Below are 24,273 nucleotides of genomic sequence, written 5' to 3'. Positions count from 1 at the left end.
CATTTGCTTAAATGAACTTTTCTTGAAACAATTAGAGTGCCTCTTCCTCTAAATTGTAGCCTTAGGATTAGCAGTTTTAGCCTTTTTCCCTATAAATGACTGAGCTAATGATTGGAAAATGACCGTGTTACTCCGATTTCCATTTTCAGATCAGTGCCAAGAGCCTGAGACTAGAGTGTTCTATCAGATTGGAGAGTCCTGGGACAAACTCATTCAGGGAATCCACTACAGATGTCACTGCTATGGAAATGGCATTGGAGAGATGAGCTGTGAGCCTCAGCAGTCTTTCTCTGGTGAGTAAACTGCATCTTTTTGAGAGATTTTTTTATTTTATTTTTTTATGAGGCACATGTTCCCTCTCTCGCGCGCGCACACACACACAGTATGTGGGTCACACTGTGTACTGCTATAAGTAGTCTTGTGGGCATGGGTGGGGAGAGGTTTGGAAGTCAAAGGCTTCCAGATGTTTACTGGGAGCAAGTGTGCTGTTTGCCATTTCTCCCAGGTGTTTTGTTGGAGTGGTGATTAGGATTTGCTCTTCCTTGTGATCTTTTCTTTTACAACGGACAAATGCTCGTCCTCTGGCAGTGTTTGAAATCAAGGATGTTGGTTTTAAGATGCCCTCATCCACACCTTGATTTGGGTGGGCCCATGCCTTGTGTTTGCCGTCTGTTCTTTTGAAGTTCCCTGGATGGAGAAAGGCACACACCCAATCAACACAGCTGTCTAAATCACCCCCTGCAGCCCTTTTGGCACTGTTTGTTTGTCTTTGAGTTTCTTCCGTCCTGTGTTGAGAATTAGTTTGAATTTCAACCAAACCTGTTACTTTTTCTGCTTGCACAGCATCTGTAAAGTAATTCAGAGATTATGTACTTTCCATTGTTAATGGTTGCCTCCGAACTTTTGTAGAGGAAAATCAACAACTAGGGTTGGATGGAATGACGGTAGAAACTTAACTTTATTATCCTTGAAGGCAATTCTTTATGTAGACATCAGTATGCATACACATACTCATACGCTGCTAAACAGAAACGTGTTAACTGGTCATGTAAAAAAAAAAAAACATCCAAGATTAAGAAGAAAACTACAGCATACTCTTGCAGTCTAGACAGCTTTGTTGATTTGGGAGTGGTTTTAATTTGACGTGTTGCACAATGCCATGCCAGGCCTGTTTTTTGCCTATTTAATGATGACTTCAAATAATGGCTCATCCAGTTATATTTGTAATTCACTATTGTTTTGAGTCCTATTGTGATAATATAAAGCTGGTTCCGTGCTGTCTTATCATTTGTTGGTTTGTTATGTGATCTATACACTACCTTTAAAAAGTTTGGGGTCGGAATTTTTTTAAAATATATTTGTCCCTTATGCTCTCCAAAGCTGCATTTATTTGATAAAAAAAACACTGCAAAAAACAATAACGTTGTGAAAATATGATTACAATAATAATAAAAAACTATTTTAGTATATTGTAAAATGTAATTTGTGATGGCAAAGCTGAAATTGCAGTAATCATTACTCCAGTCTTCAGTGTCACGTGATCCTTCAGAAATCTTTGGTGAATAGAAAGTTCAAAAGAACAGCATTTATTTGAAATATAAATCTTTTGTAATATTGTAAATGTCTTTACTGTCACTTTTGATCAATGTAATGCATCCTTTGCTGAGTAAAAGTTTTAATTTCTTCCAAAAGAAGACCCCAAACTTCTGAACGGTATAGTGAATATGATATAATATGATATACAAGTTTTTGTACCATTACCGTGATTTTGGTCATATTCCCCATCACTAATGACCAGTACAGAATGTTGTTTATATTAATCCATTCCTTTTTATCACAAAATTAATGTGTTGTTAATAATATGTATTTATACACAACCACTAAATTCCCCCACAAGATCTGACAAGGTCTGCATTAATAAAGTTTTTCCCTCTTTGTGAGAGCTTGTTGGGGTCAGAAGTGCTCCCTTTGCTCATTGAGTGAAAGCAACCCCAGAGCAATATCCCTCAGTAATGGCGTCCAGCTGTGAGAAGGCTGGGAACAGTGGGAGTGAGGCTGGTGCAGGCTGGCGGAACGTAATGCAGACTAAGTGAACTTTAAGTGCTGTACACAGACTACCCCCATGGCAGTAATTGGGAGAAATGGGGACCAGATTGAAATCAGAAGCAATTTGAGGATATTGCTACATGAGGCTACAAGACACTTGAAGAAAAACGAGTTTTAAAAACAGTGTTGAGAAACTTTGTTGGTAAATAATAGAGATTTATCACTTCAGAAAAGTTGCTGAGGGTTTCTGGATTTAAAGGTTTGAAAGCCTGAGACGGTGGTGGTGGTCCTCTCATCCTCATGTCTTAGTGCTGAAACTGTGGTAAGAATCTCACAAGCTGGTGCTACGTTTCCCATTTCAGCGTTTCCCAAAAGGAACAGAACACACTAACGCTACAAACAATTTTTTTTCTCTTTCCTAGAACACCTTAATGTATATTTAGGCCAGAAAACATCTCGGTTTGTTCTCAATATGCGAGTTGTGAAAACACTGTTCAAATACTCTGTGTTTGTTGTTTTATAGTATTAGCATGATGAGCTACTGGCATGGTATTCTCTTAAGACATAGTTTACGTATTGTAATTTGCAAGTATGTGTGCTCTTGGCTGTAAATATTATTTAAATTCTGAATATTTTATATACCTCTATCAGGTGGTCATCGTCCAGTCCAGGTGATTATATCAGAATCTGGCAACCAGCCCAACTCCCACCCCATCCAATGGAACGCCCCGGCTTCTGCACACATCACACAGTACATACTCAAATGGAGACCGGTGAGTCTCTTTTGAGACGCTATAAACTTTAGTGGCCCTTTGCTCTTTGAATCAAATTGAAATCTGTAGTCATTCAATAGTGTGTGATAGTTGAGCTGCAACCTACTTATTTTAAACAGAAAAACACCCATATCCAATGGATGGAGGTCACTATTCCAGGCCATCTGAACTCATACACCATCGCAGGACTGAAGCCAGGAGTCACTTACGAGGGCCAACTCATCAGCATCCTGCGTTTCGGACGTAGAGAAACCACTCGCTTTGATTTCTCCACCGTGCATGGCTCACGTAGGCTATTCATTCATTAAACGTGCATGTGCATGTATTTGTGAAACCACAGTTTTCAAGCATAAATAATTATTCATCAGCAAGTTTTTGAATGGGACTTGGTGTATCCAAAAACTGTATGTTTAAGAGCATGTTTGCTAATGTACCCATTTCCATAACCTCCCTAGTGGCTACCTCTGAGGGATTTACCACCCAGCCCCCTCCGATGGTGGACACCTCTGAGTCTGTGACTGAGATCACTTCCAGCAGTTTCGTCATCTCTTGGGTGTCTGCGTCTGACACAGTGTCTGGATTCAGGGTGGAATATGAGCTGAGTGAGGAGGGAGGCCAGAGAGGACAGCCCATGGTCTTGGGTCAGTATGTGCATCTCAAGTGTAGTGTCATTGGTTTAGTCAAATTAGACTAGTAAACCTCATTTGTCCACAATTCATTTGTGGAAGTTAAAGATGTCAATGTTTGTAATGTTATCTTGATTATCCGTTTCCAGACCTTCCTCATTCGGCTACATCCGTGAACATCAGTGAACTTCTCCCAGGAAGAAAGTATACTGTAAATGTGTATGAAGTGACAGGAGAAGGAGAACCCAACCTGATCCTTACCACTTCCCAGACTACAGGTGAACCTTTTCTCTCTGTCTTTCTTGGTTTTTCTTGTTCCCTCTTCCTCTTTCATCCTCTTTATAAAAATTAAACCTACTGGGAAAGCCATATATGACTTGACATATTTTTGAAAAACACACCAAGCGCAATGTTCTCTCACCATTCCTGATTTCTAACACGTGTTCAGCGTGTTCTTTAAAACACCAGGTGTAAAAGGGTATGTGTCTAACTCATGTACTTGTGATCCGATCGACCAAAACACATCTTAATGCCAGGTGTAAACAGGGCCCTAAAAAGCATAAAGGGGGTCAAAAATACCAATATTACATTTTTAAACCAATATTTATTTTCATCTTAAGTAAAAATATAAGAGTATGGCAAATGTTTCATTTCATTTGTTCACTTCTGATGATATGATATATGATATGATATGATATGATATGATATGATATGATATGATATGATATGATATGATATGATATGATATGATATGATATGATATGATTAGGGCTGTCAAACGATTAATCGTGATTAATCGCATCTAAAATAAAAGTTTGTGTTTACATAATATATGTGTGTGTATATAGTATAATTATTTTCTATATATAAATACACACACTTGCACATATATTTAAAAAAATGTGTTATTTATATATAAAATATTTATATATAATATAAATTATATATACACAGTATATACATGCAAATATTTCTTAAATATATACATGCATGTGTGTGTATTTATATATAGAAAATAATTATACACTGTACACACACATATATTATGTAAAAACAAACTTTTATTTTGGATGCGATTAATCGCGATTAATTGTTTGACAGCCCTAAATATAATATAATGTAATATAATATAATATAATATAATATAATATAATATAATATAATATAATATAATATAATATAATATAATATAATATATAAAACAATTAAATGATGTCTAACAACTTAAATCTCAAGCGTGTTTATGTCAGAAATTTCACTGCTGTAAAAAGTCAACTCCACAACATCTTCCACTTACAAATACTCTTACTTGCAGTATTTGATTGTATGATGATGTGATCATTTTAGCTTATGTTTTGGCTAATGCTTCCACAGCTCCTGATGCTCCTTCTGATCATGAAGTGGAGGATGTGGGGGAGACCTCTCTGATTATCAGCTGGTCTAAACCTGTGGCTCCTATCACGGGTAAACACAGGGTGTCTTTAGTAAAAAACAAACCATTATGTGACCTATAAATAAATTTTACACAAAACACAGATGATAAGTGTATATCTTGTACATTTAGGTTACCGTGTGGTGTACACCCCATCTGAAGAGGGCAGTTCTGGCAGCACTGAGCTGAACCTGCCTAACACTGCCACCTCAGTGACCCTGGGTGACCTCCGCCCTGGTCTGCTCTATAACATCAGCATCTACTCAGTGGAAGACAGTATGGAGAGTGAACCTATTTTTGTTCAAGTCACTACTGCTGGAGAACCACTGGCAGGTATGAAATCAATTCATGGGTGAATCTTGAAAAACTTGGATTAAATATATATATAATATGTATATGTATACTGTATAAAATTTATAATGGTGTGACATTGCAAAAATCTGTGATTTTCCTAAAATAGGCTTCTATCTTATTTAGTTAATATTATTTTATATTTATTTATTTTTGATTTGGGGTGAATTATGACCTTGACCTGTTCTTGACAGGTTTTATGAGATTCACCCACATCTTTAAAGAAGAGATGTGTTACATGACCTCAGATGTGTGTCAGGAAACATCTGAAGATAATAACTTCTGTTTAACAAATGGTTTGATCTTTGGGGTGCAGTGGAAACATAGCATGATGTCATCAAGCCATAAATGTCTTTTTATTGTTTTCTTTTGAGTGAATTTAGGTGTTTTGTCTGGCAGCCCAAAGATAAGATCACATTTGAGTTGAGTCAGCGAGTCGGCGTCCAAACGCCTGTGAATCCTTATAGGGTAATATGTCGAAAGTGTGTGGATTTTGATTTTGTGGGGACTGGCTTGGAGAAAATTACAGAGTTCTGACTGTTTCATACTGATCTGGTAAATCAGCAAACATTGCAACTTTACAAAAACTGTCTGAGTCTCAATGAGAACGTTTTATCTAATACATATTCACATTGACTTTAATAGTATGCTCTGATTCTTCGAAGGTGCAAATGCGTCAAAAAGGGTTCAACAGTTCGGCTTTACATGTAATGAGGTTTTTGATGTCTGCTGAAATATTATGGCTGCTTCTAAAACAAACAGTCCTGAAAGCCTATTATTCTTTTCCCTGTCAGGCCGTCTGGTCTGTCGGTAGGGTGTCTGAATTCCTTTGCTCAGATGAGCAACTTTTACAGAATGGTAAACACATGTCTGAATGAGAGGCTACAATAAAGTTAAGCCCTTCAAAGGAAGGTCACTCAGAATCAGGTTTGTGACTCAAAAAGGTAGAAAGAGTCATGGTTATGTTTTGTTAAGGAGCAACCTTTTATTTCTTGAAAGTATTAGAATAGCATGAAACTGTATTCCAAGGTCTGAATGAAGAAAAAAAAAATGTTTTCTACCCACAGAGGAAGTTCCCTCTCCAACCGATCTGCAGTTCTTTGAGGTGTCTGACTCTAAGATCACAATCACCTGGACCGGTCCATCCACTGAGGTGTCTGGGTACCGTGTTTCTGTGGGTGAGGTGGGTCCAGATGGATTGACCGAGAGAGAAACCCCGCTCCCGGTGACACAGAACAGCTATGCTGAGATCACACACCTCCAGCCTGGAACCCTCTACCGTTTCTTCATCTTTTCTCTCAAATCGGGTGAAGAGAGCGAGCCACTGGTTGGAGAGCAAGCTACAAGTGAGAAAAGCTACATTTCTACAAAAATAAATAAATGAATATAAAAAAAATTGACTTGAGAAACAACATTGCAATATAATTTAATATAATATAATAAAAGCTATTTGATGATTTTACAATACAAAAAATCTTGGCTCAGTGTTGCTATTATTTTTGGGGTAACACTTTATTTTGATACACAAAGCCTATTTCAAAGAACTAGCTATGTCGAAAACCGGCGTTGTCGCCTCGCGTCGGCTGCGTCTGGACCAAAAAGCTGCGCTTGATCACACAGCACAGACTACAGCCGACTGCAAACTAGCACATGCGTTCTGCGCCTGCGTGTAAGGAATTAACTGTCTATATCAGCAGGTAGCTCATGTTGTTATGAAAATATTCGCGTTTTGGAATGCACCGGTAGGATAACATAACATTAGATCAGCCTTCTGTCTGTGCCGTCTTGACTTACTTGCTCTCTTTCATCACTTTCGCTTTAATTCTCATGCTCTGACTTGTTCACTAAACTGAACATCCAATCAGGGTACCCACTCTCACCAACGGCCCCAACGCCAAATTTCAACATGCTAAATTGGGCAAACTGCCGCCGACGAGTGCCGACGCAAAAACTAGACGTTGTGAGATGGCCAACCATCGGCTTGGTGCCTTTAGACATTCTGTTGACTATAAGTAATGTTGCACCTACATGTCAACTAACTCTCATTAGAGTATGTGTAGACTGTGCTTAAAATCTACTAACTCTTCATTGGGATGCTCCCCCAACAGACATTCTACTTACTATAAGTAACTTTGCAAGTGCATGCCACATTATTCTAACCCTAACCCCTTATTCTACTAACCTTACCATACCTCTAACAGCCTACTCAACTTATTGAGAGTTAGTTGACATGTAGGTGCAATGTTACTTATAGTCAACAAGGGGACCATCAAAATAAAGAGTAACCATTTTTGGCACAATGATGCGTGCTAACCCTGTACATCTTTCTCTTCACAGAGCCTGACCAACCCACCGATATTCATTTCACTAACATTACCGAGGACAGTACTGTAATCCTCTGGTCACCTCCTAGGGCTCAAATCACAGGTTACAGACTTTTCCTGACTGTTGAGGGCTCAAACCCCAAACAGCTGCGTATTCCCGCCCGCTTGTCACAGTACACCATCCTCAACTTGCAGCCTGATACGGTGTACACTGCCACTCTGCATGCAGAAAAAGGCAACGTGCTTAGTGAGGGGTCCCTCGCCACATTCGTCACACGTGAGTTTCTGTTTGCCTGTCAAAACACTTCCAAATACATTCATGAATCATTAACGAATCATTAAATCATTAAGTTCTAAAGCAATTGTTCTGTATTTTCTGGCTTTTAGTTCAGCCAATGGGAAATGCTCCTTACTTCAGCACTGATGTCACAGACACTTCCATCATTGTCTCCTGGATCCCTGTGCCCAAAATTGGATACAAGGTAGGTTACCGTTGAAACACACCACTGAAGCAGCTATAGGCCATTACCTTTTGCTTTAACGGCTACTTTGAGAAAGCACTAATGAGAAACAGGCTTTTGACATTTCTCACATTCTGACACCCTCAATGCACAATGTTTACGCTTTAATTTTGCTCTGCAGTTAACCGTGAGGCCCAGCCAAGGCGGAGAAGCCCCTAGGGATGAGATCTCCGAGTCTGGTAGTGTCGTCATCTCAGGTCTAACCCCTGGAGTTGAGTACACCTACAGCGTCCAGCCGGTCATCAGCGGTCATGAGCACGGCAACCCCATCACTCGACGGGTGGTCACTCGTAAGCGCATTTTTCTGTTCTTATTATATTGAGCTTATTAAAGATGTGGGAGTGTGAGAGAGAAGTTTCTCACACTGTTTTATCTGTCTATAGCTCTTTCTCCACCCACGGATCTGAACCTGGAGTCCAACCCGAACACCGGAGAGCTGACTGTTCAGTGGAGCGATGCTAAAATCCCAGGTTAGTATCAAGGGGGGGGCGCCATCGCATTTTTCAAGTGCGTAAATTATTGTATATCATGTGATTATTTTTTATTTTTTTCACACATGCACAAGATATTCATAACATACTCCTCATTCGGAACCACTTTGCCTCTAGGACCACTGCTGTCAATCAAATCGTGAATACTATGTATTTGGACATGCTACTCTTTTGGCGCACTCTTTTTGCATAGTATATAGTAGGGAAGTATTCGATGTTGGCACAGCGACAGTGTTCCAGTAATTACAAACAGCTTAAAAAGTCATGGAAATAAAATAAAAAAATGCAGGATTACTGTGTAATAAAAGAATGTGAAGCACTCTCTCAAATGAGCTCATGTGTTCCCTTGGCAACACTTGTTCTGTTCCCGTAGACATCACGGGATACAGAGTGACCTGCACCCCCACCAAAGGACAGCAAGGGAACTCTGTGGAGGAGTTTGTGAAGGCGGGACATAACTCGTGTACGTTAGAGAACCTGAGTCCAGGAGTGGAGTATAATGTCAGCGTGTTTACTGTGAAGGATGACATGGAGAGCATTCCTGTCTCCAGCACTGTGACTCCGGGTAGGCATAAGAGCTTTTTGAGAGACAAATCACCCCGTAACTCAATAATTTTGCATCAGTAACTTTGCTTAAAGCATGTGTATTGTAATCAGTGCAGTCCTTGCTTGTAATGCCTATTGAGGCATTAAATACAGAGAACATGCAGATTACTAAATACACATTGCTTTCTCAATAATGACCAAAAAATGTGAAGCAACAATAAAATCAGCATATGTTTCTGTTGTCAGCTGATTTTGGCAAACAGAACATAAGAGCTCAATTTCTTTCACAATTTTGGTCTGTATTTTAATAAATAAAAAGAAATGGCATTAGAACTCTGATATACTCATATCACAAATTCCTAATGCACATCTCCATGGTTCAGCATTCACATGAACTATGAAGGATCTGTTTTTTTGGCCAATGACTTACCTCTGCTACTCTGTGTTGTGTCTGTCTGTGTTGGGCCTCTGGCACTTTCTCTCCTCCCCAGATGTGCCCAAAATAACTGATTTTAACTTCATCAACATCACTGACTCCACTATTGGCCTCAGCTGGAGTCCTCTTAACTCCACCGCCGTTACGGGCTACCGCATCACGGTGTTGGCTGCAGGGGACAGTGTCCCAATCTTTGTTGAATTTGTGGAGCCCACGACAGGGTTTTACACCGTGCACGGCCTGGAGCCCGGTATTGATTATGACATCACCGTCACCACAGTCACGGAAAACGGAGAGAGTGAACCCATCACCATCACCCAGCAAACAGGTAAAGAGTGTGGGGAACTTGTACGGACTTGATAAGTAACTTGTACTTGTACGCTGAACAAAATGTCTCCAAGACTTTACATATATGTATGATGAAAAATAAGGCTTTAAAAAAGCCTTAAGGCTCCAAATAGGGCTTTTTTTTATAATAATATTAATAATAATAATTTTGTTTACACCAAACTATTTTTTTCATATATATATATATACTATACTATACTATACTATACTATACTATACTATACTATACTATACTATACTATACCATTCAAAGGTTTTGGATCAGTAAGATTTTTTTTTTTATCTTTTTGAAAGAAGTCTCTTATGCTCACCAAGGCTGCATTTATTTGTTAAAAAATGTAGTAATAACAGTAATATTGTGAAATATTTCACAATTTATTTATACAATTTAACTGTTTTCTATTTGAATATATTTTAAAATGTAATTTATTCCTGTGACGCAAAGCTGAATTTTCAGCATCATTTACTGATCACATGATCCTTCAGAAATCATTTTTATATGCTGATTTGATGCTCAAGAAATGATCAATGTTGATAATATATTATTGATATTGTTGTTGCTTAATATTTTTGTGGAATCTTTGTTAAATTAAAAGTTCAAAAGAACAGCATTTGTTTGAATATAAATATATTGTAACATTATAAATGTCTTTACTGTTACTTAAGATCAATTTAATGCATCATTAGTGAATAAGCATCAACTCCTTCCAAAAGAATCTTCCTGGCACAAAATTTTAATGCATATAAAAAAAAATGCAATGCATATTAAAAAAAACGGGTTAGAGTTGGATGTTTTTTGGGAGTAAAAATAAATATAGTACAAAAAGAGATATATTTTGTGCACTTTTAAATGAAGAAAAACCTGTGAATGTAATGACCTGTTGGCCCAAATGAATTTGCAGTAAATCTGTGTCTTCATACTTGTTGAACATTCCTGCTCTTTGTTGCTACAGTATTTCTTTATGTACATATGGCAGCCATATCCCTGTTTGAAAGTGGATTGAGGAAAAACTAGCAGCTGTTTCTTGTTGCAGCACTTTATCCTTCTTTCCTTATTACTCTTTTTATTTTTTTCCTCTCTCTACCACACTATTTTATGTCTCTTTTTCTTCCTCACTCTCTTTTTGTCTGGAGAAAACTGATGTGTAGACCCACATGGCGTCAGTATGTGTGCCTTCTGCTTTTCACATAAACATTTTCTAATTCTGTCCTCCACTGGTTGCTTTTTAAAAAAATGAAATAAAAATACTATAATAGTATATAAACAATACTAAAATAACACAGTTTGAGAGCCTTCCACAAATGGGACACTGAAAATATGTCATTATATTATTGTAGATGTTTTACCAATGTTTGATGCTTCCAAAACACAGCTTTTAAATGGAAATAAAAAATATTGCACTTGCCTCCTGTCTCTTTTAGCTGTCCCTGCCCCGTCTGGCCTGTCCTTCAGTGGAGTGACTCCAGACAGTATGCTGGTGTCCTGGACTGCCCCTCAGGTCCCCAAATCCTCTGATATCAGTCGCTACATCATCCACTATCATCCGATCGACGACGACGATGACACCACTGAGCGCACTGTGGAAGGAAGCGAAAATTTTGTCGTTCTTCACCGTACGTGACTTTTACAGCCGAATTGATTTATGTTTGTTTGTGCAGTCCTGTCTTTAGTGTCACTAATGAAAAGGTGTTAGTAATGAGTCTCTCTGTGTGATTTTTAGATCTTGTTCCCAACACTGAGTACCTGGTGAGTGTGATTTGTGTCTATGAGGAGAGAGAGAGCTCACCTGCGATTGGAACTCAGAGAACAGGTAATAATGATGATTTTTTTGCTTTGACACAAGCAATATGTTCTATTCTGGGAGATATGGTTTAGCGTAGACCGAACTAATTTCTCTTTCCGTAATTATCCTTTTATTTCTGTGCATGAAATGAAATGAAATATCCCTTAAAGTTTTAGAAAACATAAAATAATGCCAGCTAAAAAAAAGAAACTAACAAGTGGAGATTTCCATTCAAGAATGTTATTTGTTAATCTGTACATTTATTATGAACTTTTGAATATTTTAAGGAGTGTTTTTTACTGTGGCATCTAAATTGGTATTGGTATATCATGAAATATCATCTATAAATATCAGCTCTTCTATCTAGTGTCCTAAAACAATGTTAAATGAATCTTTTAGTTAAATCAGGGTTCTCTAAATCAGTCATTTTTAGGACCATCAACTGTATTTGCCTGGAACAATATTTGTGAAAAATTCTATACAAGAAATTTTAATTAAAGTTTCTCGATAAACTTTATTTTACAGTGTCCGTTACATATGTTACATGTACTTACCATAGTAATAACAGTAAATTGTGCATAATTACATGCAACTAACCCTAAACCAAACCCTAACCTTAACCCTATGGTAAGTACAAGTTGTTAATTAATATTACTCAGCACTTAATTATATAATTACACAGTAACATGACACTTTAAAATAGGTGAAGTTGTTACAGTGTAATTACATAAATAGGTACTAAATAATATTAATTAACTACATGTCCTTTCTATAGGGTTAGGGTTTGGTTTAGGGTTAGTTGCTTGTAATTATGGATAATTTACTGTTATATTACTATAGTAAAGTGTTACCTTTTATTTCAATATTTTTTCAATGCTTTAATTGTTTTTATTTTATGTCCTTTTATTACATTTTATTTATTGTCTCAAACAGCATATTTGGGTTTTAATATGAAAATATCTAGCTTTACCAAATGGGATCATCCTATTTCAAGCCTGTTTCATTGGTTGACTAAGTCATGCATTTTACTTCACAGTCTTTGACGCTCCTGTCGGCCTGCAGTTCTCTGATGTCGGCACCAACTCCTTCACCGTGCGCTGGCAGGCTCCTCAAGCCGTTATCTCAGGATACCGTATCCGCTACCAAATGACCAGTGGGGGACGTGCTAAGGAGGAGAGACTGCCCCCATCAAGAAGCCATTTCACCCTCACAGGCCTGACCCCGGAGACGGAGTACATCATCAACGTCTATGCCGTCAGCGGATCCCGCGAGAGTCTGCCTTTAACTGGAACCCAGTCTACCAGTATGCTGCTACATCTCTTCCTCTCTTTTGACTCCTCATTGTGGCTCACTTTAGATCTTATTAGTACTAATTGTCTCTCATCACTGTTTCTCTTAGTCTCTGATGCCCCCACTGACCTGGAAGTCATTTCCTCAACACCAACCAGCATCACAGTTCGTTGGGACGCCCCCTCGGTCACTGTGAGGTACTACAGGATCACGCACGGAGAGTCAGGTAGGTCATTGGATCCTGTTGTTGATCATATAATGTTGTTGAGTTCACGCCAACGCAAATATTCGGCACAAAAATTTGGTCCGATTTTTGCATGTGATTGTCTGTTCAGACCAGTTTGTAAAAAAAGCAGTAGACGGACTGAATTAAAATACTAATTCACTCTCTGTGCATAAATACCCTGGTTACTTTGGGACACAAAGCACTATGTAAGTTTACATTTCAGTATTTGCATGTTTTCCTGCCATTGTTGCCTGCTTTAGTTAGCTTACGTACTAGCATAGCATACAGATACCCAATTAGCCTGATAGCTTAGCTTACACATTTGCACTTACCTTACATGTATTTGCATTAATCTTTTTGGAGTTACGTGTAAATTAAGTGTTAAAACATTTTAGATATAAAAATAACAATGTAACGTTCATTTATTCGTTTAGTGGGCCAGCTGTATTCACAGTGCAATAGAAAAGTGATTAGAACCCCTCTCTGTAAACATTTTTTTTGCATTGACAGTGTGCAAATAATCATGATGGTCTGATGTGAACAGATGTATTAACAGTCATTCATCCAATTTTTGCACTGAATATCTGTGTTGGTGTGAAGAGTTTGTGTCTGTCGTCGGCTAAATCATTCTAATTTTTCCCATGCAGGAGGGTTTGACGCTCCTCTGGAATTTACTGTCCCCGGCTCCCAGTCTACTGCCACTATTGAAGGTCTACGTCCAGGCACCGATTACACCGTCACCGTTTACGCTGTGACCGGCAGAGGGGACAGCCCTGCGTCCAGCACCCCCATCCATGTTATACATAGAACAGGTAAACCAACGCATCTGAGAATCTGAGTCTGTCGGGTCTTTGTTCACTAGTTTGTCAGACTTTTTTTGAGGATTTAGGAAGTCAAAAATGTATAAATGGACTTCTTTTCTTTAAACAGATATTGAGTCTCCACCAGGGATGGAGGTGACTGACGTGAAGGACAACACTATTACTGTACGCTGGAGTCCGGCGGTTGGTCCCATCACAGGTTATCGTGTCACAGGAACTCCACTAAATGGACAGGGACCCGTTTTCTCTGAAGTGGTTGCTCCAGGTAATATCACTCTCAATACAACTATTGTGTTGTGCCTTCTCTTATGTACATTTGAAATGAAGGAAGTAATGTTGTCAAAGTGAGAGTTAAGTTTGTGTGTTTTTATTTTTATTTTTTATGTGTAAATCTAGACCAGACTGAAATGACGTTCTCTGGCCTGATGCCGACAGCAGAGTACACCGTCAGCGTCTACGCCCTAGGCCAGGACGGAGAGAGCCCCCCTCTGGTCGAAAATGTACTCACAAGTAGGTGTACAAGCTGAGAAAAATAGTAGAAGGATGAAAGTGATTGGTTCCCTTATGAAACATAAGTACACTTTAGTATACTTTTAAAAAGAGAGAGTACTAGAAATAATATCCTTTAAAATAATATAAAATAATGTTATCATACACTTAATTGCATGTTAATCGTAATTAAATTAAAATCTATTATAGGTTACATGTATATTAAATGCAATTAGCTGAACCTTAAAGTGCTTTTTTGACTTGTTAGGGTTATTAAAGCATAATAATTTAAAATGTACTTTTAAAGTTAATGTTTAATTTGATATTATAAAATGTGCACAAAAGTGTGTTACGAAACATAGTCACGAAAGTCATGAAGTACACTTAAAATTTTGTATATGCTTTTAAGGGTTGAGGTGCACTACAAGTGCACATTCAATATGCAATTTAGCACACTTAAATTTCACAAAGGATATTAAAAAGACACAAAAGTGTCAAAAAATGGTATCAATTCACTATAATTCATTGTTTGTAAATATTAAAAAAGTGCTTGCAATGTAAACAGTGCAGATGTAATGACATAAGGTTTAATTGAAACAGATGAATTAATAGTTGAAAAAATTTCTCTCTCTAGCGGTGGACAAACCCAAAGACCTGTCCTTCAGTGACGTGGACTCAACTTCCATGCGCATCTCCTGGGAGAGTCCCGATGGCGTGGTCTCCTCGTACAGAGTGTTGTACTACAGTCCTGAGGAGGGAGAGAGAGAGCTGTTCCCTGTCCCGAATGGAGATGATGAGTCTGCAGTGATCCGTGACCTCAGACCGGGCACAGAATACACTGTTAAAGTCATCGCACTGCATGACCGGACCCCCAGCCCTCCTCTGGTGGGCACTCAGACAACAGGTATTACATTCAACAACTGCACTATTTAATAACATGTCCACCGACGTGCATTTATATTTCTAACTATAATAATTATTGACATGCATAATCATATTTTCAATATTTGTATTAATATAGAATTTTAATTTAATCAGTATATTAAATATATTTATTTATATATATTATTTTAATTAATTATTATTAGTAGTAGTACGGCTTATTATTACTATTTAATCAGTTTGCACTATAAATATTTGATGCATAAGTTCTCCACTGTTTTATGAACATGAATGATACCTACAGTAAAATCATTGATGCAATGATTGATACAATGATTTATAAGCTTATCTTGAAACATGAATATGAATGAGGCTACCTATTATGTATGGTTATTATTATTATTATTATTATTATTATTATTATTATTATTATTATTATTTCAAATGTTTGGGGTTCAGTAAGATTTACATTTTTTGAAGAATTTATATTTTTATTTAGCAAGGATGCATTAATTTGATCAAAAGTGACAGTAAAGACCTTTGTTATTTTAAAATTGCGAATAAATGCTGTTCTTTTAAAACTTGTTTGTCAAAAAAAAAAAAAAAATCCTGAATTTTTTTTACAAAAATATCAAGCAGCACAACTGTTTTCAACATTGATAATAATAATAATAATAATAATAAGTGTTTCTAGAGCATCAAATCAGCATATTAGAATGATTCCCGAAGGATCATGTGACACTGAAGACTGGAGTAATGATGCTGAAAATTCACAGGAATAAATTACATTAACTAATTTTCATTTTAATATATATATTATACATTTTAAATTGTAATAATATTTCACAATATTACTGTTTTTACTGTATTTTGACCAAATAAATGCAGCCTTGTTGAGCATAAGAGACTCAAAAACAATAATAATAATAATACAAAAATTGTATCCACCTAGCAATCAGCAATGTTCTTCAAAAAAATCTGGTAATATAATTTAATGTTTCTTTTAATATTCTCTTTTCTTTCTGTAGCTATTCCTGGGCCCACCAGTCTGCAGTTCTCCCAGGTGGGTCCAACATCCTTCACTGTCTCCTGGTCTTCCTCTAACGCCAGGCTGACGGGTTACCGTGTGGCCATCACCCCCAAGAGCAAGAACGGCCCCACTAAAGAGGACAACATCACCCCTGACTCCACTGAGTTCCACGCCACTGGACTCATGGTGAATAACCATCTCACACTGGAGAAGTTCCTTTTCTCAAAACTAGTGACTAGTGTAGAACAAACTACTTCATTCCTTGGAGTCTTTGCATCACACTTTTAATGCTAGAAAGTAGCCCTTATAAACAGCACTGAGGGGTTTCATGGAAAGATCACTATTGAAACAGCTGTTCCTCAAGTTTTGAGGCATTTACTCTTGATTTTAGCTGTGGTTGTGGGTTACTGGTACTCAGAGAGCAATGCTAATCTCCATCAGGCAAACCTCACATTGTATATCTACCTTGTCATTTTGGTCAGTGGATAGATCAAAGATTAAAGCCTTCGCCAGATTGTTTCAGAAAATTATATGGTATTTTGTGGAGCACATTTTCAAGGCTTAGCTTCATTTTTTCCCCCTTGTATGCGTGTTTATAGCCTGGCACTGATTATGAAGTGGAGGTTTACGGTGTGAAGAACTCTCTCACCAGCCGTCGTGTCAAGGGAGAAGTCACAACACCTGACAGTAAGCCACGTCTCTAAATCAGACCCAAATTCTTCATGTGTGCGCTGGCCAAAACTCAATCTAGATCTCATTTTCCCAGACATCAGTCCACCTCGACGTGTCCGTATATCCAATGTGAAGGACTCCTCCATCACTCTCACCTGGCGCTCTAAGACCGAGACTATCTCAGGCTTCCTGGTAGAAGCCACACCAACCATGGGCGGCCATAATCCTATCCAGAGAACCATTGAACCGGATTCACGCACCCACACGATTACTGGTACTGTACAACTCCACACAGCTATAGCAACTTATTTAACAGGCTGCATTTGCTTGGCAAATCATAATTTTATGATCATATGATTCTGTGTCCTATAGGTCTGGAGCCAGGAACAGTTTATAAGATCAATATCTATACGCTGAGTGAAAATGGACGTAGTGAGCCTTTCACCCTTACAGCTACTACAGGTACATGTATAATATAATATAATATAACATAATATAATTACTTTAAAGGTGCTGTATGTAACTTTTTCACTCTACTAAAGCATAAAAATACCATAATATGTTTGCATCTATTGCAGAAACATGTTTAGTTCACATACTCATTTCTCTGAAAAACATGACGATCTCCGATAATTTGAATTCGACTGCAGTACCTATTTCGACCACTAGTTCACTAGTTCACTAGTCATTCTTACAGACTGCACCTTTAATATTTTTTTTCCAGCGAAACCAGTTATTAGCCCACCTACAAACCTCCATTTCACCTCTCTGACTTCTACTTCGATCTCCTTCACCTGGGAGGCTCCACGAAGCACTATCACTGGATACTACGTGACCTATGAGGAGGCTGGAGACCGTCCTAAAGAGTTGACCCCTCGACCCCAGGCTGGCAGGACCTTCGCTTTTATCTCTGGTACTGCTTTTTCTCAGTTTATGCCTTTCATAATGTTCTACCTTTTGTTTCTCCTTATTTAAATGTATTTAAACTTTTTTCTTGCCTTTGAATTCACTTTTTTTTTTAGTAAACCAACATTTTTGTGGTCTGTACGTGTAGGTTTGAAACCAGGCACAGAGTACATTATCAAGATTGTTGCATTAAATAATGCTCAGAGAAGCACTCCACTGATTGGAAAGGCAAAAACTCGTAAGTACACCTTTATTAACATTTTTTTTTTTTTTTTTTAACTACTGTTCAACAGTATGGGGTCAGTAAAACAATTTTATATTTTCTTTTATGCTCACCAACGCTGCATTTATTCTATCGAAAATACAGTATAAATTGTAATTTTAAAATGTAATTTATTCCTGTGATAGCAAAGCTGAATTTCTAGCAGCCATTACATAAATCATTCTAATATGATGATTTGCTGCTTAAGAAATATTTTAAATTATTATATTTGTTGAAAACAGTTGTGCAGCTTAATATTTTTGTGGAAGCTGCAATAAATGATTTTCTTTTTACAATCCTAATGAAAGTTCAAAAGAACCGCATTTATTTGAAATGGAAATCTTTTTAACATTATAAATGTCTTTACTGTCAGTTTTGATCAATTGGATGCTTTTTTGCTGTATAAAAATATTAACAATATGTTTATATTAATTACAATTTTTATATATTAATAAAATAACTCTTACTGACCCCAAACTTTGGAACTGTAGTGTACTTCCACATCTACATGTTGAAATTAATATTTGAAGTATTTTGGGGGTGTTATTGGCAGTCTGTTTATATTATAATTCATTTTATAATTAATTTCAACTAAGCTATTTAATGCACATTACATAGCAAAGCTGGAGCTTTTATTTTGAAAGAAAGACTTTAAAGATACAAATTTTTTAATTGCTTTAAAACTACACTATGTAACGTTTGCCGTTCTAGCGGTTAATGATGTACTCGCTCATTATATACATTTTGCAGTTGCATAGTGTACCTAATTCAAAAGAAAGAAATGCAAGGCTGATCTAAGCAAAGCACAATTAATTAAATGTGCTTTACATTGCCCTCTGCTGGCAAAAATGTCTCATTTGCTTGCCCCAACACAATTTTTCTGCTAGAACTGGAAAGTCACCAGCTGCCCCCTCAGCTCCCCGACCCCAGCCGGCCCCGCCATGACATACTAGATGTCCCAGAGGACAATGACCACTTCAACAACCATGTGCAAATGCTGGGGCCAAACAGACACAACACACTGGGGCAGCAGGGCCAACACATCTACACTGAATATCAGAGCTTCAACCTGGGAAACAACGGCCAGCAGCCTCATCCCCCAAACCACCGCGAGCCCCTGGTCTACATCCCTCTGCCAGGAGCAGATGGCCAGAGAGTGCCAGTGGTGAAGGTGAACGAGGGCCCTGAAACGGGCTTCCCCTTTGGTGGCCTTTACAATGAGACAAACCTGCCCCAGGAATCTCAGACCCAGACCACAATCATATGGCAGCCTGTCCCGCACACCTCAGAGTATGTGGTGTCATGCAGTCCCATCACAGAGATCAATGAGAAGAGCTTCCAGGTGAGTAAACTAGCTGACAATATTGTGGTATTATATACAATATATAATGCATAAATGCATAAATAATTAATAAAAATCACAATTAATCACAAATATCAACACTTGCTAATAAAGCCCCAAATCAAGATAATTTAAAAATTACACCATTAAAACAATGGTCAGTAAAAAAGTTGATTTGAGCCACGTGTAGAAGGACATTTAAAATGAAATTACTATTAATTCTTTATTTAATAATAATTATTTATATAATTAAGTAGTTTATATATGCACTATTCAAAAGTTTGGGGATGAGAGTTTTTTAATGCATTCATTTGATCAAAAATACAGCAAAAACAATAATAATGTGAAATATTTTTACAATTTAAAATAACTGCTGTAACTATGTCTATATAAATATATTTGTATTTTATTATTATTAATACTCCAGTCTTCAGTCACATGATCTCATGTGATCTAATTCAGAAATCATTCTGATATGAAACATTACTTATTATCAAAACCGTTTTTAAACTGTACATTATTGTGGCAGACAAGTAAATTACTTGTATGCAGAGAGACATTTCAGGGGGCATTATTAAATTATTTAACTATTAATAATTATATACATTTATTTATTTTGAAAAATATTTTTATGCAATAAATTGTATTAAATTTACATTTAAATTGCCAGTGCTAATTAATACATTGGTATACTGAAACAATCACACAGTTTAAACACTAAAAATCAAAGTGCAAAAATGTACCTGTTTGGAAACTTACAGTATAGGTCCTAATTTATGCAACTTCTAGCTGTTGATGTTTACATATTTCTTTCATGGTATGATATTTTCAGTGATTATTAATTCGAATGCTCTCTCCCCTTCAGATGCGTCTGCCTGGTACGTCCACTAGCGCTACACTGATCGGTCTAACCTCTGGTGCCTCCTATAATGTTCTTGTGGAGTCTGTCAACGGAGACCAAAAGCAGAAAGTCCTCGATGATGTTGTGACTGTTGGAAACAGTGGTAAATCATCCAAAAGCCAAACAAATTTCACATAACCACATTTAAGAAGTTTACATGCTTGACCTTGACCCCTGATATGCTTTAGTTCCAGGTGCTGGAGTGACTCCCTCAAGCAAGGATGTGTGCTACGACACATTCACTGCCACCCAACATGAAGTGGGCGCTGAGTGGGAGCGCATGTCTGAGACAGGCTTTAAACTCTGGTGCAAGTGCCTTGGTCTCGGCAGTGGTCATTTCAGATGTGATTCATCCAGTGAGTGAATGAGCAGTGCCGCTAAATGCTAAACACCACTCCTCTCTCTAGCATGGGCAACCGTTTACCATTTCAATAATGTGTCATGTTGATTTAAAGTGCCCCTCTTATGCTTTTTCTTCGGATATGACCTTTCATGTAGTGTGTAATATAGCTGTGAATGTACAGTAAAAGGTCTGCAAAGTTTTAAAGATTAAAGTGCACGATAAATGGAGTTATTAGGGGCTTTCGAACCTTTTCATTGTTCCTAGAACTAATGGCGGAAATACTCGCTTTTTGGCGTGTCCACATCGCAGGAACTGGAAACGAGTTTAGTTCTAGGAACGGCCTTTTGAGGGAACTAAATTATCTCCTACTTCAGTGTAACCCAGCACAATAGGAACTACCAGTGACGTAATTCTACACTGATTGGCCGAACGCATGCGAAACACCAGCACCCGCCTTTAAAAAAAAGCTGTGTACACATGCAGATTAGAGCCTATATAGTATTTACTCCAAGAACTAATGGGTGTTTCGTTTCCGACACGTGCTGTAAGCGGTACTCGGTTATATGTCCGAATAGGGACAAATATTAGAATATAAGAAAATAACTTTAATTAGTAAAATCCAAATTTTGCCCCCATACTTTTGCCCATGTTAGCTTTTTCCTGACATGTTTGTAGAGGTTTTCAAACATGACAGTCAGCGATGAGGTGGCTCATGTCTCAGATTTGTATTGTCAGCCTTTAACCAGATGATATTAAACTCTGAGACCAGCTTATTAAGTGCAATAACCACTGTATGAATGTTTGTGAAGGATGAATACACTGGAAACTCAAATGTCTTTCTCCACACACTTCTGAGTGTTTATATTGCCAACCAACACGCATCTCTTAATCTACAGAGTGGTGCCATGACAATGGCCACAACTACCGAGTTGGCGAGAAGTGGGACCGTCATGCTGAGAACGGTCACATGATGAGCTGCACCTGTCTGGGAAACGGGAAAGGAGAGTTTAAATGTGAACCCCGTAAGTGTCGGTTTTTTTTTACAGTTGTGTCTAAGTAACTTTGAATGTTTAACTGTAGTTGTAAATCGATTAGTTGATTGACAAGCATTGTCTGCTGTAGATGAATCCACCTGTTATGATGAGGGGAAGTTGTACCAGGTGGGCAACCAGTGGCAGAAGGAGTATCTCGGAGCCATTTGCACTTGTACCTGCCACGGGGGACAACAGGTAACACTAGGTCCTATGTCCTAGTTTCCACACTATACATGTATATATTCCCATGTTTAAAACCACGCTGTCTATCCAGGGCTGGCGCTGTGAGAACTGTCGTCGTCCTGGAGCTGAAGTTGACGCGGACCTCATTCAGCCTCCAGTGCGCACTGATGCTTTCGACCGCTACAGAGAGAACGCCCTACGCAAACTAGTGAGTCTTTTACAGATGTGATACCCAATTTGTTGAGAATTTTTTTTTGAAAAATTTTATTAATCTTTGATGAAAGTCAGATTTGAGGGTAATTATATCTGATAATGTATATTATTATGCACTATGCATTACCGTTCAAAAGTTTGGGGTCGGGAAGAGGTCTCTTCTGCTCTTTTATTTAATCATCACATACATTTTAACATCTGGAGATTTTGTAAATGTTTTGGATTTTGCCATAAAACAAGTGCACTTTTTACTTTTGCCCTACAGAACATCCAATGTCCCATCGAGTGCCTGAGACCGGACCTGTTAGCAGATGCCCAGAACCCTCTAGAATAAATGCGCATATCAGTTTTGCCCAATACTGGAGAGGACACAACCCCCAGAGACTGTATCTAGCACCCTCGGTGCCTCTCTGTCCTTATTTTCACTCACACTGCAAACTCTGTCCTGCTGCTTCCACCTGTGACATCACGCCCAGAGACAAAACTTCTCACTCTTCTGATTGGTTGAGTCTGCAGCCAGTCTCCCTCTGCACGGTGGATGGAAGGACACCATCCGTCTACACCGAAATTCCACTGGTTTGAAATTTGGCTGTTGACATCGTATACGCTAGAAACTCAAATCAGTGGAACATCAGCAGAGAATCAACAAATCTTGCCTTTGTGTTTTTCAGTATTATTGCCTATTGTTTGATTGTGGGTTTTTTTTTTAATGATTTTGTGACCTTTTTTTGTGTATTTTTGTCAGTGATAAACTTTTATTGGTGTTCTTTTCTAAAACAAGCACTGTCTTACAATGAGAACCTTTGTGCCTTGTAGGCATCCTTTTTGTATGATGTAATATTCGCCCCTCCCTAATCTGATTGGTTGGTTGAAATCTGTGGCCTTTGTGTCTGCCAGGAGACAAAGGAAAGCACTGTTAATGAAGAAGTGAACTTTTTTTTTCTTTTATTTATCCCTTTTATGTATGCGTTTTGATGGAATGCAGATTATGGGTGTATACTGTTCTTTTTGTTTGTGTTTTAGGTGCCAAAGTCTTAACTACTGTGGACAAAAATACTTTTTAATAAAAACATTTTTTTTACAATGTTTGAGATTCAAAGCCTATCTGTAAGAAGCTTTCAGGGCACTAAAGCAGCATTCAGCTGGTGTCTTTTTTCTTGTGGTCTAATAGGTACATGAGGCTAAGAGATATCAGCATGCAAGGGTGTTCAGGAAACTTGTTTGAAAAGTAATTATATTTGTAATTCCATATGGGGATAGTGGTGAAATGTGTAATATTCTGTTATGTATTGAGGGAAAAAAAGATAAAAGAAATTGTGGCCCAATTCGTTCACACAATTTATTAATTCGTTCCCTTGTTTTAGGTCAGTTGTGGCCACATTGTACAAAATGTTTCCCTTTTTTTAGTTTTAAAAATGGCACAAATGTAGGTAAATTAAAACATGGGAGTGATTTTATTGACAGAATTTAATATTTGATTATTTTTTTATAATACATAGGCCTATAATAACATGCTCTTCACATATTTTCACTTAAATGTTTGGATTACAAAAATCAAATCTGAATTATTGGAAGAGCAATCATTTTCCTAGCTGTGAAGTATTTTTTAATGGAAGTATGTTTGAATGGAACTCTTCAGATATTTATCCTTCAGTGATTTCTATTGCACGAACAGATGGAGGTTGGCTGAAGCTGAAGCCATGCATGGAAATATGAGTAAAACGCAGGAATTTCTCTTTGAGTGAAATCCTTCACTTTGTTTCTTTTTGAAGATAATACTAATTTGTGTTCCCATGTTAAAAAAAATTGTTGGCTATACCGGTGATTTGGCCATGAATTTCTTTTCAAACAGATCCATTCTCTGGCTCCTCTCGAGACTGGGCACATTTTATTGGAATCTCGTTTTCATTTACATTTGAGCTTCGGGACAAAGGGGAGTTTGCTTTTGAGCTTCCAGAACAGCAGATCCAGCCTGCATATTTAAAAAAAAAATAAAAAAAA

General features: G+C 37.7%; 1 protein-coding gene across 1 annotated transcript in view; it reads left to right on the top strand.

Moving 5' to 3' along the window:
* fn1a (fibronectin 1a) overlaps positions 1–23,352 on the top strand; it is a 29,370-nt gene extending 6,018 nt beyond the window's left edge. Inside the window, exons 12-46 of the mRNA XM_079881611.1 lie at positions 150–293; positions 2,698–2,819; positions 2,939–3,107; positions 3,275–3,460; positions 3,595–3,723; positions 4,820–4,909; positions 5,010–5,210; positions 6,296–6,574; positions 7,566–7,829; positions 7,940–8,034; positions 8,195–8,363; positions 8,457–8,543; positions 8,938–9,129; positions 9,602–9,874; positions 11,317–11,508; positions 11,616–11,705; positions 12,715–12,981; positions 13,078–13,194; positions 13,842–14,006; positions 14,125–14,280; positions 14,412–14,525; positions 15,139–15,408; positions 16,415–16,602; positions 17,016–17,103; positions 17,183–17,362; positions 17,461–17,550; positions 17,813–18,001; positions 18,143–18,232; positions 19,144–19,598; positions 20,464–20,602; positions 20,688–20,855; positions 21,739–21,864; positions 21,965–22,071; positions 22,151–22,267; positions 22,538–23,352. Of these exons, the coding sequence (XP_079737737.1) occupies positions 150–293; positions 2,698–2,819; positions 2,939–3,107; positions 3,275–3,460; positions 3,595–3,723; positions 4,820–4,909; positions 5,010–5,210; positions 6,296–6,574; positions 7,566–7,829; positions 7,940–8,034; positions 8,195–8,363; positions 8,457–8,543; positions 8,938–9,129; positions 9,602–9,874; positions 11,317–11,508; positions 11,616–11,705; positions 12,715–12,981; positions 13,078–13,194; positions 13,842–14,006; positions 14,125–14,280; positions 14,412–14,525; positions 15,139–15,408; positions 16,415–16,602; positions 17,016–17,103; positions 17,183–17,362; positions 17,461–17,550; positions 17,813–18,001; positions 18,143–18,232; positions 19,144–19,598; positions 20,464–20,602; positions 20,688–20,855; positions 21,739–21,864; positions 21,965–22,071; positions 22,151–22,267; positions 22,538–22,606 (5,777 nt within the window). The 3' untranslated portion in view covers positions 22,607–23,352. The remainder of the gene's footprint in view (positions 1–149; positions 294–2,697; positions 2,820–2,938; positions 3,108–3,274; positions 3,461–3,594; positions 3,724–4,819; positions 4,910–5,009; positions 5,211–6,295; positions 6,575–7,565; positions 7,830–7,939; positions 8,035–8,194; positions 8,364–8,456; positions 8,544–8,937; positions 9,130–9,601; positions 9,875–11,316; positions 11,509–11,615; positions 11,706–12,714; positions 12,982–13,077; positions 13,195–13,841; positions 14,007–14,124; positions 14,281–14,411; positions 14,526–15,138; positions 15,409–16,414; positions 16,603–17,015; positions 17,104–17,182; positions 17,363–17,460; positions 17,551–17,812; positions 18,002–18,142; positions 18,233–19,143; positions 19,599–20,463; positions 20,603–20,687; positions 20,856–21,738; positions 21,865–21,964; positions 22,072–22,150; positions 22,268–22,537) is intronic.
* The last annotated feature ends 921 nt before the right edge of the window (positions 23,353–24,273 follow it).

Source organism: Squalius cephalus (genome assembly GCF_949319135.1).
Source record: "Squalius cephalus genome assembly, chromosome: 9".
In the NCBI taxonomy this organism is placed as follows: domain Eukaryota; kingdom Metazoa; phylum Chordata; class Actinopteri; order Cypriniformes; family Leuciscidae; genus Squalius; species Squalius cephalus.
Note: the sequence above shows the minus strand (reverse complement) of the source record. Positions and strands in the feature narration are given on the sequence as shown.